The following is a 19,115-nucleotide window of genomic DNA, read 5'->3' as shown; positions in this document are numbered from 1 at the left end:
CCAAGCCAGCCGTATTACCTACATGACATACAATCACTTGTTAAAACATCAGTCGAGTTTGAAGTCGGCTGGTGTTGGTAATGCATCCACTCTCCATCTCTCTTGTTTCTGGGATGTTTGGATGAGGTTTTTGAGCTATGTGTTGAAGTTCTAACCCCTGCATGCACCCTCAAACTCCAGCGAGTTTGAGCCACGATTCACCCCTAATTCTTAACATGTTAACAGGGATTGTGTGCTGCAAGAGATTCAAAATTCCAATTCAGAGCATTACAAAAAGATGCATGATATAACAAGACAAAGAAGACAATTTTGCATTACTTTATGAGTTCATAAGATATGACAAACTTTAACTAAAGTAATTAAAATATGAAGATCGAAATAAAAAATTATAATTATACATGGAGAAATTGTGGAGACATGAACTTTATTAAAGTACCTTTACATTCGAAATTACTTTCGGGACTACTCAAAAGATCACACAAGTAGTCCCTTATTCCAACAAACAAAAAAACGATGAAGGAAATCTGAAAATGAAGAAAGAAAACAAAATAACAAAAAGAAGAAAACATCCAAGCTTTTTCACTTATGTATGTACATACACTGCTTCACACTTCACACAAAATACACTACTAGTTCCCCGGTCCATGACCTACACAAATTTAATTAGGGTGAGCTAAAAGCTCAATAGGAACCTATACCTTCAATATAGAAAATGATGGAGTTTAATCAATAATGCAGAAACAAAATATAATACAAAACTCATCACTTAATCCCCTATTCGAATAATTATTCATTGAAAAGTTTTACGTCCCATACCGTACTATTCCAAGTAAAAAAAAAACAATTCCAAATCACCAAACAAAATAATTCCTAAATTACCCATTTTTGCTAGTCGTCTTGCAAATTTCTTTGTCGCCAGTCCTGCCTAACAGAACCTTGTGCACTTAGGCTTACCTGGAAACTGGTACCTACCAAGAATCGGCTACCTCTAGCCGAAATTCCAACCTTTTCTTTGCAATAAAACTATTCAATCTCACAACGTAACAATGATATTTTTATTTCATCTTTCTGTTCGACAACAGAAAGCGAACAAATTCCACTTTGCATTCAAGCAGATGACAAATTAATTTAACAAGCTCAGCGATAATAGCAAAGTATTATTCACAATGTGATCGATAGTATGTACATATTTAAGAAACAACTGAAACAAGACCATATTCCAAATCACATTTTATAAAACATATATATATATATGTATATGTATGTATATTTATGTACATCAGAACACAAGCACTTTAATCTCCGAAACATTTACATATTCATATACACATATATACATCAGTAGTAGATTATATTATATATACATATATCAGAACATAATCATTTCATCACAAGAATTTCATATATATATATATGTATATGTATATGTATATGTATATGTATATGTATATGTATATATATGTGTGTGTATATATATTTATAATTATACTAATGCAGAAAATGTCATAAAAGGCTTCCCTGAACTGCCTACCTTATTTACAGAACTTGAGGTGCTCCATAAGCTCTTCAAACCCTACAACGTTCGCTCTAATGAACACATGGATGCATAGAACAAAATTTAAAATAAAAAATTAGGATACAAATTAAATTCTGAAAAACTAAGTCACAAGTTATATAAACTTCTTTTCCAAAAGAAATTTATAAAACTGAATCAAATTTCTTTCTCTAAAATAAAAATACAAAATTGAAAAATAAAAACTAACAAAATTAAAGATTACAACTTGCAGAAACGGACTTGAAATTTCCCCTTTGTTCTACAGATACAAAACCCTCAAATCGAACGAATTCGCATTATGAAACCACAGTACAACAACTAGTTTACCTTTACAACTCTCCTGCAAAATACAACATATGTTTCACAAAATAAAACCGAGTTGTTCAACGTGGATTTCTAAACTCCAAACCTTATTTAGGCTTGCAGTTATTTACTCCAAAAATACCAGCCGTACTACCTACATAACATATAGTCACTTCACAAAACATCACTCGTCTTTATCACACTTAACGTGTCCAGATGGTCCTGATCTCTGTGAAGGTCCAAGTGAACTCTCCTCTTTCTCAGGATCCGCTTCCTCTAAATCTTCTTCCTCCTCAGACTCTTCGTCCACTTCTGAGTCGGAACTAATATAGATCACAAGAGGTGGACTAACTGATTGTGTTCGAATTTCTACCACATCGGAACTTGAAGGTGAGGAAGGATGATTTGGTGTTGTTATTGGTAATTGCGGAGTTGGTAGTTCTGGTATTGGTGGCTGCGGTATAAGGATGGGATTTATTTTTGGTATCGACATTGGGCTCAAATGGGTTCCAAGAGGTGGCCACACATTTCCTCCGAGAGCGCTCTCCTCTAGTTTCATTCTATAATGACACTTACTAATGCCCTTTGCATCTCCGAACAATGAACGTTCTTCAAAGTATTTGTATGCATCATGTCATTAACTCTTTCACTGTATGCTTCATTGACAAAGGCAAGCATGGTAATAATCAACATTATAGAGTTCTAAACTATCAGAACCCAATTTAAAACCCCACATGAATCCGAACCGAACCGAGGATTCATCCTAAACAATTAAATTCAAGGTTAGAAATCCATAAATAACGTATAAAGGTTAATTCTTGACATGTTAACAGAAAAAAGGAATTCATATTATTGGACAAGAATGAAAAGCAAGAAGGGGTTGTGATTTTCACACACTCTTAACTACTTTTCCCACACTTCTCCATATTTTTTAATACTTAATTGGTATCCTACTATTTAATCTTCCATATACACCCCTCTCTATTTAATCTTTCATTAATTACCATCAACAAGTAGGAACGGTATATATGGAAGATTAAATAGTAGGGTACCAATTAAGTATTAAAAAATAGGAAGAGGTGTGAAAAAAGTAGTTAAGGATGTGTGAAAATCATAACCCTTACAGAAAATTTGATAATTCACAAGTATTCCATATGATAGAAATCTTCAAAGTCACAAATCCTGGCATAATTTATCATGGCAAAGAAGACAATTTTGCACCATTTTATAAGTTCACTAAGGTGACAGACAACTCTAACATAAAGAAATCGAAGAAATAACTGAAACACATTTTATAATATATATATATATATATATATATATATATATATATATATATATATATATTTTGAACACAAGCACTTTAAGAAACAACTGAAACAAGACCATATTCCAAATCACATTTTATAATATATATATAAAATATGCGTGTGTGTGTATATATATATATCTGAACACAAGCACTTTAATCTCCAGTACATTTACATATCCATATACACATAATCATGTAGACATAAATACATCGGTAGTAGATCACATTATATTTACATATATTGGAACACAGTCATTTCATCACAAGAATTTCATATATGTACATAATTATACTAATGCAGAAAATGTCATAAAAGGCTTCCCAAAACCCCCTACCTTATTTGCAGAGATTGAGCTTCTCCGTAAGCTTTTCAAACCCTACAGTGTCCGCTCTAATCCCGTACCAATAGATGCATAGAACAAAATTTAAAATCAAATATTAGAATACAAATTAAATGCTAAAAAACTGAGTCACAAGTTATAAACACTAATAAACTTCTTTTGCAAAAGAAAATTTTAAAACTGAATTAAAATTTCTCTCTAAAATAAAAATACAAAATAGAAGAATAAAAAGTAATAAAATTAGAGATTAGAACTTAGAGAAAACAGGCAGAAATTTCCCCTTTTTTATGCAGATACAAAACCCCCAAAACACTCAGATTAGGAACAACTAAACTAGGGTTCCAACACCCACCATTTATCGAACGAATTATAATGATTATTACCTAGAATTAGACCTCCAGCTCTAGCTAGTAGGCTAGATGAATTCGCACACCTAAAGCCCTAATTTATGGACACCTAACTTCCTATCTCTGTGCCAGCAAAAGTAACCAATTCCAAACCCAAAATTGATTTCCTAGATACCTGACTCACTATTGATAAGGAGAAGAATGAATGATGCTATTTTAAACACGAATTTCTTGTGACAAATTAAACGAGTACTGTGGAGTAAAAAATAATCAAGAAGCGACACGTGAATTTTTAGGTTAAGAGGATAAAATTACCCTCGAGACACATCGGGTTTCCTATACGTGAGCAGTGGAGAATCATCCATCAACTGAGTCAAGAGTGCCCAAAATAGGTAAGAAGTTCAAATTTATCTTTTCCATCCTCATCTTAGGTAATTACTTCATAACCTACAAATTATTCCATATAAATGGAGATTAATTGGCTAATTAATGGATTAATTCCTAATTAATCCATTAATCACCAATTAAATCACCCATTTTCACACAAAAAACCTCTAAGGGCCGGCCACCTCCATTCCCTATATATATGACCCTATTTTCTCTAAAAAGCTAAGTCCACACTCTTGTAAAACTCCAAAAACTCGCCAAACACTTTTTCTCTATAAATTCTAACTTTGGCATCGGAGGTTCTTCGGCCAAAGCACCCCCCCATTCATCGTGGGCGCGTGAGGCTGTTGGCCTTAACCTAAGGTATTAATTGTTTTGTAGGTGCAATTTTATCCAAGATCAAGAAGGCGGAAATTTGCATCCACAAGTACGTGTACAAAATAATATTTGTATTAATGAGTAGGGTTATAATCTCTTTACAACTTTGAATTCTCTTATTTGATATCTGATAATGTAGAGTGTATGTGTTGTTGATCTGAGGGTTGTGATGACTTGATCTCGAATGAACGAATGCCTCAAGGTTTTGGCTTGTGGTGATGGAAGGATTGGCACGTGCAGTGATGCCTGGTGATTATTCTTGAGTGTGGCGAAGAATGCTGAGAGTTTTTTTAATCTTCTAAATGTTTCAAAAATTGGGGGTTTGGGTGCATTAGAGCTTCAGTGTCTAGGTGTGAGAATGATTTTCTGGCTCCTTTTCTTTGTCTTGGAGCCTTGTATTTATAGACTCTCCAAGCTTTGCCATGAAAGAACCATGACTTGATTTGTGATTTTACTCCATCAATTAGTATTTGATTTAATTAAATAAAAAATAAAATAAATCAATCTTCCCAATTTGGCATCTTCATTTGATTTCAATTTAAATTAATTAATTTGTTTAATTTAAAATAAAATAAAATAATTTCCTTTCCACCAATTGTTGGCACATGTCCTCTTGATAACTCGTCCAGTTTTGATGAGTCACATGCCATGTGTACGATTTGTGAGACACATGGTACATGCCACATAAGCCCTCACATGTCAAAATTTAATGCATTGGTGAACCTTTATTTTTGCCGAAATTTGCATGCCTACAAATGCCCCCACTCCAATGCATGACGTATGCATGTGCTTGTCACGTGTAGAATGTGCATTTTGAAGTCCTTTAGCGTAGATGTCGATTCAAGGGCCGTAGAGGTTTGGTCTTAAATTAGGTTGGAAATTTCTTCAAGGGTCGTCGAGACTTGATCTTGAAGGGAACTGGACCACGAGGAGTTTCATGTGGCAGTTGGTCTTCAGCTTTGTTGGGGTTGAATCAACACGTGTAGTTGTGCTTGTTGATTCTCCATGAGCTTGATGAACAACACAAGTGTTTGGATATTTTCTTAGTGTCTCTTGACCTTATAGGTCTTGAAAAATGCTTCACGGCTTTGTTTGTTGCCGATTCATAGAACTTTGTGTTTATGATCAGAACCGTTCATATTATAAATCAGCCTATTAAGACCGCCTCTACAAAAAATCAATTAAAATTAAGGTCGTTAGATCATCGAATTGTATAAAAATAGATGAACGGAGTTGGTAACAGCACTACGAGTTGTCTATGTATTTGCTACACTAGATCGATTAAACAACCTTGGTTTTAATTCAATTTTTTACAGGGATGATCTTTATATAATGATTCATGATCTGAATGATTCTGATCATAAATATGAAAACATTTTACAAAGTAATCAAGTCAAATTGCATTTCAATTAATGTACAATAAAAACGTGATAGGAGCATATTTATGCTACTTAGTTATGTTGTTTCCTTGCATTTAGTTAGCTAATTACTACTTATTATAGTGTTTTAAGCTATTTTTGTGTGTTTGTAGGTCCTAATGGCAAAAGGAGCAAGAAAGTGCATTTTGGAGCAATTTGGAGCAATTTTAGGCATAGAATGGATAGCTTGCATATGGAGCAAGATGGATGGACGGAATTAAGTCAAAAGAGGCTAGGAATATGCTACAAATCTGAAAATCAAGTTCAAGACAAAGAAGATAAGGAAAGAGTAAGAAATATGGAACATTATCCAAACAACCTTATCTTATCCTATCCTAATCTTTTGCTACCTTAATTCCAGCTACAAAGAGGACTTAATTTAACATTAGAACACCTTGATATATGGTTCTAGAACACCTTATCTGCTCCTAGATGTATGCCGCACCCTTCCCCTTCTAGAAGTCCCAATTTCTGCCACAAAACACATTGTTTCTAAAATCCCTAGAAAGGTGGCGCCTCTCCCTCTTCTAGAAGCTCTAGAACCTACAATCCTTTTCCCATTCCTCCTTGGTCTTTGCCGTGTAACCCTAGTCCTTTTCACCTAGGATTGTGCAATCATTTTCCCTTCAGAAATTGTGCAAACCCTAGCCTATAAATACATGTCTTTGCCGCATATATTGATCCATCCATTCATTCATTCAATCATTCATACATTCAGCCATAAAACACCCTAATTCACCTTAGTGCCGCAGCAAAGAAGGAAGGAGAAGAAGACTTGTGCAATATGCCATCCAAGGGAGTGCCGTGCATGCCATTGGAGTGTGGAGCGTTTCTGGGTTCTTTCTATCCTTAGTTTTAGTTCAATGTTTGTTTTAATTTGGTTTTCAATTATGATGAACATGAGGAATTAATTTCTTTATAGTTGGAGGTGAATTCGAAGCCATGATTATATGTTTTATATGAATTGATTACATCCAGTTATTGTTTCTTGAGTCTTGAATGTGATTTGCTTATCTGAGTTATCAATACTTGTTTATGTATGTTGGTTGAGGGTCAACACTTAATTTGCATGCATGAATTTGATGCTAGAGTATAAGGGAGTTTCACGTAATAGTTATGAACTTATATTCACAAGTAGTGGAAGTCACTAGTCATGATTGTGTTAAGAGAATCCTTGGCAGGAGTCTCATGCGTTTCATAGTGATGAATGCCTTGTCAATGCTTATGATTTTCATAAAACTTAATGTTTGATATGTATCTCTATTATGCATTTCATATAGAGAACTTGAGAAAGATAATTTGATTGTAATGCGTATTCATTCAATTCAATGAAATAAGGGAAATATGATGGTTGGTTGTGCGATGCAATTAACTTGGAGCGTTGTCGTTCATAGTCTAAAGGAATAATAACTGGAAATTGGTTTATATGCATATGTCGTGTGTGGAGAAGGACCCTCTAACTAGCCTTTCACCCTTATCAATTCACCAAATTCGTTTTTATAAAGTGTTTTATGCAAAGTTTCTGTTTTAAGTTTTAAATTCATCAAAAACATTCCCCCTTTCATTAAGTCTTGTTATTTGAGTTAAATTCTGTTTTCTTTTAGTCTTTTGAGTCAAGTTAAGTTTTATTTTCGTCAAAATCACTTGTTAGGTCTAGAATTGAGTCTTTTTGATTGTTTTGTTGTTGTTTTGAGTGTTTTAAGATAGTTTTGAGTCTATAGAGTCTAGTTTAGTGTTTTTGAGTCTTATTTGTGTTGATTAGCATCCCTAGTTAATCCCCGGTCTAGAATGATCCCTACTTGCATATATACTACAATTGTCAACAATAGGGTTTAATTTGTGTGTCAAGTTAATTTTCACATCGCTTTAAAAAGTGAACAAAAATAGTTAATAAATTCATAAACCCTTTGTTGTGCTCATACACTTTCGCAATTTAGTTTTTAATCTGGATCCTAATAACTGACCCATAAGGACAACAACTTCTAGCACTAGTGTATAGGGCATTTCTAAGGTGCGGACGTTAGAAATACAACTTGCGTGCATACTGCAATCAAACGATGTTGATTTGCTGAGCTTATGGGTAAAACCAAGTTGTTGTGACCCAATGTAATTAAAACATTTATTTATTTTTTATTCAATGCATATGCATTTGTTAGAGAGAAAGTTTGCACGTTGAAGAGGGGAAGAAAGAGAGGCGGAGACATGGAGCGGGGGTGAGGATCGATTTTAGTTGGGCTGAAGCTGCACTGCGACTGCGACCCAGTAATCTGATACCTTCAAATTTTTTTTCGTTCACTAGGGGTGTTTTTGTCAGCGAGAAAGGGGGAAAGTAATCTTATGCTTTTAACTGCTTTCGTTCATTAGGTTGTTTTGTTGGTGAGAGAGGGGGAGATTAGGGTTGTCTTTGGTGGGAAAGAGAGGCAATGAGAGGGAGTTGGAGAAGGTTGAGATCGTTCGATTCCAGGTCGATTGATTGGGACTTGGTAAATCCTATACCTTTAATTAATTAATTAATTAATTTTTTATTTGTTCATTGGGTGTGTTTTTATTGGAAAGAGGGATATGTGAGGGTTGTAGTTGGGGCAAAAGAGAGCTAGAGAGAAGGAGCTTGTAAGCTGGTGAAGGGCTTGATTTCATTGGGTTTATAAATCAGGGATTTGAATCGATAATGACGGGTGGTTTAGACTGGACTTGGTTGAAATCGTGAATTTGGAATTTAGAAATATAGGTGTTAAACTTGTGCTGGGTTGTGATACATTGTGTTGTAGTTGTGAAGTTCTGTAGCAGGCAGACATTGAAGTGTAATTGGGTGGGCGATGAACTATTATTTTTCTATGGCCATGGTTGTTTTTGAAAGTTTCAGTGTCACACCACTATTAGAAATTGTGCTACACAAACTGTGATATATGATGAATGTATATAAATATTTGTGACAGATTATGAACATTTATGACAATAACACTTGAGTCACTTACAGAAGCTTGACATTACGATATACTTAAAAAAGTGCGCAAAATGTACACAAGAACGAGTCATAAATATATAAAAAGATAAATTTCACCCTAAGTATCATTGCGTGGCTTGTAAGCCGCTTGTTGGTAGTCGTGCTCCTCATAATCACCACCATCTCTTATGATGTCCTCCACGTGCGAGGGCAAAATGCAGTCCTAAACATATCCCTTGCGGTTACGATGGAGATACGAACAAAATTTCTCAAACCCATTAAAGAAAGTGGAGTCAAACTCTTGTTGGAGCTGCTTTGTCGCCCATAAAGTTATTGACCTATGATGTACATCTTCTTACTCTTTTAGAACTAGTTCATTATACTTACGTTTTCAGTTATGTATTTGGCATTTGTACTTGGCCGATTTGTACGACGCCTCGTTCAACTTTTGTTGTAATGCAACCAATGTGAACTCTTGTTCGTCGCACTTATGATGCCACGTAATGACACCGTGAGTAATTTCCGAATTTGATATTCGTTTGTGCAATTAGATCGGTCGGATCATTGGGATCATCATCACTCCTTGAATCACACATGACATCTGTGATTGCCATGGTTATGGACGAAGTAAGTGTTGGGACTTGTATTGTCTTTGGCTTGTATTTATAGAAGATCAATTTAGATGTCATTAAGTTATCTAGACCAACAAAAATCTGGATGGACATGCCAAATCTGTTGTAGGTATATTCAGTTCGTATACAGTTTACAACCAGTTGGTTTAAAATTTCGTCCAAATCCTTAACCTTTTTCTATAACTACATTAAGGATGTGTTGTGGTTGCTAGGAATTATTCAGTTCATATATAGTCACATTTAATGGGGTATGACATTTGACGGTTTTGGTTGTGTGTGGGTTTATGAGTAGTTATGAATATTTGTGTTCACTCTGTTATAGCCTTGTCAGTTAGGTCTTTCTAGTAGTACAAAATAAATTTTCAACATTTGAGAACCAAAAAAAAAATGTTGTCATCTAACCCCTACATCAAATGTTAAAGACATTCTATGTACATTTGTGTTCCAGAAACATGTACTTATCCCACTCCACATGTAATCTTATAGACATTCTACAAAGAATTGAGCACCAAAAAACATGTACTAATCCCACACACAGAAACTTAACTTGGTGAATCATTACCAAATTCAAGGACCTTGTGTATGATTACATTATGAATGGCTTAATCATTGGGCAACACAAATTGGGTATAAAACTTAAAAGAATTAACCCCTTCATGCACAACAAGTTTCTTCCTCAATTTCACATCCTCCTTAGCATAGGTGCAACCCTAAAATTTCTTTATTGATTGAATTTGTTCACGTATTTCATGTGGTGGAGGGAGGCAAGAATCTCTGTTGCCTCCGTTTTTAATTCTTGGTTTGCTTTTTCAACAATTCTCAACTCATGACAATTACGTTCAATTTCCCAACCAACTAAACATGTTTTCTCTTGCAAAAGAAAAATAGTGGTTTGAGCAATGTATACCTGAAAACATACGGTTGTAATGAGCCTACCACCACTGTGCCCTGAGTGTGGCCGCTTGTTGCTAGACTTTGGTTCTTAGCTAGGGGTAATTGGTTGCTGAGATTTGGAATTGGATGTAAGACAAACATATGTGAGAGTGAGAGTATCAAATATGACTACATTGGTTTTGGGTGATGGGGTATTAACGATGATTAAAGGAGGAGTTATGGTTGTTGTACTACTAAAGAGGATTTCGCAAGGAGTTTTGGGTGTTGGTGTATTTAATAGGGTTGGAGGAGGAGATTTGGGTGGTGTTGCCATAATTGAGTGGAGTTACTAATTCATCACATATGTAAGGAGAGTTGGGAAATAAAGATATAAAGAGAGTTGTGAATTAAAGATCTAAGGAGAGTTGGGAATTAAAGATAGATGGGAGATAAGAGTTAATGAAATGTGTTGACAGCAATTAGGGGGTCTTAGGTGAAAACTTGGGATTAAAATCCTCATTTTACTGTCTTCTGCAGAGACCGAAGGATTTGGAAGGAAAAGGTTCCCCCAAAATTTTCATTTCCCGCCTCAATTATCCATGTGGCATGCTCAAATAATACCACATGGAGTATGTTAAGAATATTGAATTTTTGTGAATAAAAAAATAAAATTGTTAAAAATTTGAAAAAAAATATTGAGACGCTTGGGATCACATTCTCTACGTCATGATCATGGTCATATGACAATATGGATTTTTGGAACGATCGAAACGGTCATAAATAGTGTTTTCACTAGGATTAAGAATAAATTTGTAAAAAATGAAATAATTATTTCATAAATGGGATAAATGTGAAAAAAAAAAACGCTCGCATGGACAAGGGCTACAACTTTCGTAAAGGACAGAAGTCCAAACCTTATACCCATAATGCAGAATCTGTAGTGGCTAATACTAACCATCGAATTATCATTTACGCTTTGATTGGGCATCGCCGTAAGGGTTTTTCGGTAATTCTATTTTCAAAGTATCATCTTTTAGTGGAATCCAAAAGGAGAAAGGTTTGAATCGTTGACATTGCATTCGGAATGTTGTAGTTTGTTGAAATATTGCTTGATGTTTACTAAGTTTTAGAAACGTTGATTCTAGCCCCAACATAGTTGAATGGGTTTAAAGCTTTAACGACCCATGGGTTGCACATGTCCTAAAGTAGGAAAAAAGACCCAAAATAAAATGCGAGACAATAGGGGTCAGCGGTCTAGGAGGCGATAAGACTGTCACCAAAAAGCCCTAATCTCTCTCTCTCTCTCACTCTCCGTTTTTCTTAATTATAATTTCTTATTTATTAAATTAAATATTATTATGGGAAGTGCAAAAACAGACGGGGTACTACTACTAAGGGTGGCTTTTGGGGCGTAATTTCAAATTAGAAAGAAGAAGCTCTAAATTTGTGTCAGATTCCCTCCTTCTAACTCGCTTTCCTAAAAGGTACAATGAAACCGTAATTAAAGTCTCCTCTCTTCTTCTGTCTATATATGTGTATACATGCATGTCTTTGTTGGGTTTGTTCATGGTTTGGTGGTTTGTTTGTGTTGCTATTTGGGTGCACAGTAGATGGATAGGTTTCAGAGGGTGGAGAAGCCCAAGGCGGAGGCTGCGCCGATAAACGAGAATGAGATTCGTATAACAGCTCAAGGTAGAATGAGGAATTATATTACTTATGCCACCACTCTCTTCCAGGTCCTTCCTCCTTCTCCTTTTTTTTTCCATTTCATTTTTTCTAATTGTGCATTAATTTCTCTGAGGCTTTGCCTTGAAATGATTGTATCCTATGTAGGAGAAAGGATTTAATGAAATTGTTCTTAAGGCAATGGGCAGAGCTATCAATAAAACTGTTATGATTGCTGAGCTAATAAAGGTGAACGACTTGTGACCTCTACTGCATGTGCTTTGTGTGTCTATGAGTGTTTGCGTATAAACTTATTTTCTGATAAAGCTTTTCTGCTTCCAGAGAAGGATTGTTGGTCTTCATCAGAATACTTCTATTGGATCAACTAATATTACAGACGTGTACGAGCCCCTGGAAGAAGGCCTGCTTCCGTATGAAACCATATTCTTCTATGCTACACTATGAATATGCACATGTGATTTTTTTCTTGTTTCACTTCATAGTGGCATAATTTGCTTTGTTTCTGTTGCAGTGTAGAGAGTACTCGGCATGTTTCAATGATCACTATTAGCTTGTCGAAGAAGGAGCTTGATACATCCTCTATAGGGTAAATCATTTAGAACTTGGTTTTTGTTTGGATGCTGTAGTGACATTCTATCTTTGGTGTATCATGATCGTTTTATTTTTTATTACTATGGTTTTCTGAACTGGTATACAAAATGAATATATGAACTATGCTGCCTCGGTCAGGATTCTATAAGTTGTGAAAAGCAGTATAAATTTGGTACTTTTATGGCATTTAAACCGTACATAGTTGCTGGTTCCTAGAATGCCCATTATATTAGGGAAATTAGCTATTCTAGAAATATTACAAATATGTTATGCTTAATTAGAAAGATTGATAATGATATAGACATGAGTGATAGGAGCTGAAAGAGTGAATTGTCTAAAGCACCATTGTGAAGATATGGTATTTAAATAGTGTAGATACTGATGATATAACATTGAGATAGTGTAGGTATTATTGGTACAATCAGTATGTAATGGGATACATAAATTAGATAGTGTGGATAAGATATCCGTATTGTTTTGTGTGACCTATGAATATATAAATTACTGGTATGCACTAGATATATTATCTATATGTTCATGATATTGTGGATATTGATGATGATAGCAGTAGGTAATTGTCATTATGGGATTACTATGGTCGTCTATATACATTGGACATACTGTCAATATGTTCACAATATTGTTCATATTAAGCTCTCCTTTTTCTACATCAAGGCTCTTCGACACCTTAATTGGATATTTGTTAGTTTCAGCAACTACATAAACAAAGGCTCATGATTCCAGAAAACACAAATAATGAAAATAATTGCCGAGATGCTTCAGTTTTGGCTCCATGCTCCAACAAACCAAAATAAAAACTATACTCATATTGACTCAAGGCTTGATACTTCAGTTTGGTTCCCAAATAATAAACATACATGCCTAGCTTCCATTTTCGGGGACAACTTGATAAGGCTTCAGAGCAAGGGGACATCATTAGATATGAAATGGTATGCAAAAGATTTGGTCCACATCTTCTTCACTACCTTTAAAACAAATATTAGATCTGAGTTTTTGGATAGGTACTTGATATTTGGTCTGATGTTCATTGCTGTGAGTGAGAGAGAGAAAGATGTTGATTGTGGAGGTTAGTGTGATATGTTGAGGGGTATCCAGTCATTTCATATCCAAAAACTTTCTATAATAGCAACGATCTTCTATCCTTTTATTTTAGCACCGACTGTTTGAATTTGTTTTAAAACAGCCAGTTTCCCATTATGTTATCATGCTTATTAGAGCCTAAAAGTGCACAAATGTGTGATAAAACTCATGGTGATTATATAAGTATGTGGTTTGATAATTTGGAATTCTATCCTTATCTTTCATTTTTCTGAATGCATATATATAAAACCCTAAACCCTAATTTTCTTTTATTCGAATTGATACAGATATCAATCCCCTCTTCCGATTGACCAAGTGAAACAATTGAATAATTTTGAGGATGATGGAGGTGATATGATATGTCTTTGTTCATGTGTATGAAGTTACTTCTGTACTATAACCACGTCAATTTATATTGATTTAATTATGTGCAAACCAGACGGTTTGCCTAGATTCCGAGCCAGGGGTCGTGGTGGCCGAAGAAGAGGTAGGGGTAGAGGTATTGCTTTCTGCTCTAAAATTATGTCTGCATTTTGTTTACGGTGTCATTATAAGTTCTTGAAATGGAGTTAAAATTTTTCTTTTCATAAAATATCAAACACCATTATACCAGTACCCATGATAATTGACTGAGATTTTCGTTACAAGTGATTTAAATTGCTTATCAGGTTTTTCTCTGGTTCATGTTACTATGTGTGCAGGAAACTACAATGGATTTGGGGATTATAATGGAGATAGTTGGGATGCTGGGCGTGGTTATGGTGGCAGAGGTAGAGGCCGTGCAAGAGGTGGTTCTTTTAGGGGTCGTGGACGAGGTTTTGGTCAGTTAGGTGGATACTATGATTATGTTGAAGGTGCACCTGCCCAAGGCCATGGTATGTTTTTCTATTATCTATACCATTATATTCAATTTATTTCCTTTAAGGCTTTTTAGCCAAAATAGTCCCTGAAATTGCATAACTTCTCATTTTGTTTCCTGAGATTTGATATCAATAAAAGTGGTTCCTGATATGTCTACCAGCAGTCATTTTGGTCATTCCGTTAAATAAGGACCAAAATGACAAAAATACCTTCTATTTAATAAACAATTGATGGCATTTTTGTCATTTTATCCTTATTTATTGTAAATTTTTCATGTAAGGACCAAAATCATTGATGGTGGACAAACTCAGAGATCACTTTTATCGATTTCAGATCTCAGCTACCAAAGTGAGGGTAATGCCAATCTCAGGGACCATTTTGGCTAAAAAGCCATTAATCGTACTCCAATTATACTTAGTTCTTTGAACGTATATATGTTAGCCGCTTTATGTTTGTCTAGTTCTTTGAACGTATATATATTAGCAGCTTTACGTTTTGTCTGCATGTCACTAATAATGTAGTTTATCAGCACAAGATTCATATGGTTTTAAAACTAGATTTTTCTTTGAACCTGGTTGTAAGGACATTATGTACGATCTGTTAAATTCATTTCTTAGTTTTTTTATTTTGTTTTAATTTTTATGTTTTGGGTCTAATATCCTTGACCAGTGTGCTTTTATTATAAGCTAATATTGATGGTTTTGGCATAATGCATTTAGTATAGCACGGTCAACCATTTAGATTTTAGTTTTCAATTTTCGCTTTTTGGTCAGAAATAAGTAGGAAATAAGAGGAAGAAAGGAGGGGATGAATAAGGCTAGAGGAAGGTGGTGGGAAGGAAATGGGGAAATGCACATGGAATGGTACAAAACATGAAACCAAAAACTGAAAACCAATTTCTTATTAATTGATTTTTATTTTGTATGTCGCTTCATGTGCATTTCTTCCCCCTTCCTCCTACCATACTCCCTGCATTCTTCATCATCTACTCTTCCATCTACTTTCTCTCTATATCTAATGAAAAAAAACTGAACTAAAAACCAAATGGTTATCAAACAGGCTTTTAGAAAGTGAAAACTTTTGCGTTGCCAAACAATCAATTATTTCCTAAGTATTGTGTGCTTCACATCATTGGAATGTTGGAATGTTGGAATGTTTGTTAAGTTCGATAAGTAATCTGATAAAGATGCCATTTGAAGGTCTGGCAGGGCGTGGTCGAGGTAGAGGAAGGGCCCGTGGGCGTGGTCATAATACCAGATTGGATGGACAAGCACCTGCTGCTTGAGCAGATGTTTGGTTAAGTGCAAATGTGTGTGGACTTGAAAAAGTTGACATATGGGATGCCTACTCTGCTTGCTTATGTCTTGGTGAAGCTTGCTTATATCTATGGGCACCGGCTTTCTTTCGAGTTTTCTCAATTGTCGTGATGCTTGAAATTTTGTTTTGTAGGTCGTGAGGTAGGAGTACTTCAGTAGTTATTGCTACTAATCAAGTGTATTTATACACCACCTTACAAAAGTTGTAAAATGATTTTTTTTTTCTTTCATAGAAATAATAGAGCACTACATTCTTTTATTCTTTACATGAATTTTCCATGCTAACTGTAACAGAACATCATTCAGTCTCCCCTCCTTTCATTCAAATACTTGCAAAGTTTTAACAAGTTATTAATTTTGTCCTGGGTAAATTGCAAAAACATACCTCAACTATTGGTCGAACTATAATGTCATAATTTGGCCATGTCATTTTAAAAATATTATAAAATTTAAATTTGAAATTTTGTTTAAAAGGTTTCAAATTTTGAATCTTAAAGTTTTCCTGCCTAAATTAGTCCACGTCATATAAAAATATTTTAAAATTTTAAAAAAAAATTGTGACATTTTCCATTTGTGAATCCTACATATTCTAGCCAAAAAGTTGAAACCTTCAATATTGAAAGGTAATACAACTCAAACATGTAAAGTTCCACATAAACACATGATGATCACAAAATTTTAACACAATTTTCACATCGAAAATAACAACTAAAAACATTTGCAAAGTCCAAAATGATTATAGTCACCCAAATCTGCATTAAGCATTGTTAGGTATCCAAAAATTCGTAGTGCACTAGTTCAAAGATAACCCAAAAACCCCACATAATCCATCTACCATCCATAACCCAAAATAAAATTAGTGCAAATCAGTACATTTCCAACCACCCGCAGTACATTTCCAACCACCCAAATTAGTTCAAAAAACCTAACTAAATCCAACATCTTTGTCCTCTTCCTTGTGCAGATGTGGATGCCTAGAAGAAAGTACAAAATCAATAAAGGATTAAAAGATTAAAAGATTAAAGGATTTAGAAAGGATCAAAATTTTACTTGTTTGTCCATTAGAGGAAGATGTCTATGATGGGTCCTTGCATTATGACCTTCTTTCTTGCATATAGTGCACTACAAACAACGTTGCCCTTTCCTTCCTAGCTTAAGTGGCTGAGGAGAACCTTCAGGATTAGTTAGTGGGTTTGTAGGAGTCTGTTGACCATCTTTGTCCAATTTAGCAGCTTCTTTGTTTCTCTTCTTCCTCGGTTTTCTAGATTGCCTTGTATACAATGGAGGCAATATTGGTGTGTTATCAGTTTTCTCCCACAAACATTCCATTCATTAGCATTATCAAATGGGAATAAAGCTCCAAATACCTTGCCCTTGAATCCACATAATCCTCAGGTTTTCCCCTCTTGAAATTGATGGCAACTATTGCATGGCTGCAAGGAATTCCCGTCAAGCCATATTTCCTACAAGAGCAACTCCTCTAAACCAAGTCAACCAAATATTGATCCCCCCTCATCCAACATCCACTTGGAATTTAGCCCCTCTGACCATTTGCAATGTTCCTGCCACTTAAGAGTTTGGCTTCCTCCAACTACAGCTTCATCGATTATATCTTGCCTCACTTGAATTCTCTTCGTCAAATGGGCTTTTGCCTTGGCACTAGTATGATTACATTGAAGAATTCACAAAGATTATTGAGCAGCATGTCACACTTTGGATGAGTTTGAAAATGTGACTTGCTCCACTGAGTTCTAGGCTTCTTCACTAGCCAATTGTAGGCATTTTCATCAAGCTTCTTCACATCTTCCATTACCTTCTTGAATCGTGGAACCATTGTTGTTTAGACAACTGACCATAAAGCATCCTTCAATGTTTTTTCCTTGAACAAATTCCTATAATTTGTATATAAATGCCTCATAGAATCTGTGGTGGCAATTGGGGAGAACCTTTTGAAATGCTGAAATTAGGCCATTTTGCTTGTCACTAATGAAGGTCCACCCATGTTGGTTTACAATACCAACATCATAAGCCAACAACTCTAAGAGCCAACAAGAAGAAGCCTTATTCTCCATCTCCACCATTGCATAAGCAATGACCCATGTTTCATCATTTGGATCGATCATAACTGCACATAGCAATTGTAATCCATGTAGAACCTTCAAGTGGCACCCATCTAAACCTATCAATGGTCTACACCCATTCTTAAAGCCTTCATTGCATGCCCCTAAGCAAACATATATTCTTGGAACCTTTGCCCATCCAACTTCAACTTGATAGTGCTTCCAAAGCTAGTCCTCCTTACTTCCTCAGCAAAATCCCAAAACCTTAAATAAATAAATAAATCCATTAATATAAAAAGAAATTTACTAAACATTTTCCAGAAATAATTATAAGAATCCTTACCAAGGCATTGGGCAAGCCACAAATTGGCTTTCTCTAGGAACCTGAGAAAGCCTCTTGTTGGACCCCCAGAAAGACACATTTTTCTTCAAAAACAGTCATGCTTGAAAAACACCTATGTGGAAAAGCGATTTTGCAAAGAGGATGACTGCTAAAACGGAGTTGATGACTGCCACTATCTAAACGAAATCTTTCATAGGATGAACGTCCTGATGGATTCCAAACCAAAAAGGTGACCCAGGTGAGGGATAAATCATCCCATATGTAGAGGGGGTACTTCAACCTTGCAGATAGAAACACCAAGCCATAGAAAATAAAAACCAAGGAGAAACTGACAACTCAAACCATCTTTTTGTGGGCATCGTTACTCATAATAGTACTTGGAGAACAAGTATCAATGGCAAACAAAAGCCTTTAAAGAGCAAGAAGGGTGGTAAAGGAGGCTGCTAAAGCTTTTGGGGTTAGATTCTTGGTTTTCAAGGGGGACAGATAGTTGAGTGGCTGAGTTGATGGATGGTGTTATGATAAGTAGTGTTGTCGTTGCTGGTAGCTGGTGAGGAGATAGGTGGGTGTGTTTGTGGGTGCCTTAAAATATTAATGATGTAGTGGTTTCACTAACGAAGTGCTCGGTTAGCCTTAATAAAATCAATCAAGTATCCAAGTTGCATTG

The 19,115-nt window shown here is 35.2% G+C and overlaps 1 protein-coding gene across 1 annotated transcript; it reads left to right on the top strand.

Moving 5' to 3' along the window:
* Positions 1-11,870: 11,870 nt before the first annotated feature.
* On the top strand, positions 11,871-16,283 carry LOC137725598 (uncharacterized). Its single transcript, XM_068464341.2, has 9 exons — positions 11,871-11,974; positions 12,098-12,226; positions 12,324-12,404; positions 12,498-12,586; positions 12,688-12,762; positions 14,156-14,217; positions 14,308-14,367; positions 14,570-14,743; positions 15,929-16,283. Exons 2-9 carry the CDS (start codon positions 12,101-12,103, stop codon positions 16,012-16,014), a joined length of 753 nt encoding a protein of 250 aa, XP_068320442.1. The 5' UTR covers positions 11,871-11,974; positions 12,098-12,100; the 3' UTR covers positions 16,015-16,283.
* The last annotated feature ends 2,832 nt before the right edge of the window (positions 16,284-19,115 follow it).

This window comes from Pyrus communis, chromosome 15 (assembly GCF_041283825.1).
Source record: "Pyrus communis isolate YQ-2024b chromosome 15, ASM4128382v1, whole genome shotgun sequence".
Taxonomy (NCBI): domain Eukaryota; kingdom Viridiplantae; phylum Streptophyta; class Magnoliopsida; order Rosales; family Rosaceae; genus Pyrus; species Pyrus communis.
This window is presented reverse-complemented; position numbering and strand designations above follow the sequence as displayed.

Excerpts from the sequence above, each read along its gene's own strand:
- LOC137725598 (XM_068464341.2), top strand. The coding sequence starts at position 12,101 with ATGGATAGGTTTCAGAGGGTGGAGAAGCCCAAGGCGGAGGCTGCGCCG. Across the intron at positions 12,763-14,155 it reads CTTGATACATCCTCTATAGG|ATATCAATCCCCTCTTCCGA; the intron begins GTAAATCATTTA and ends GAATTGATACAG. Across the intron at positions 14,368-14,569 it reads AAGAAGAGGTAGGGGTAGAG|GAAACTACAATGGATTTGGG; the intron begins GTATTGCTTTCT and ends CTATGTGTGCAG.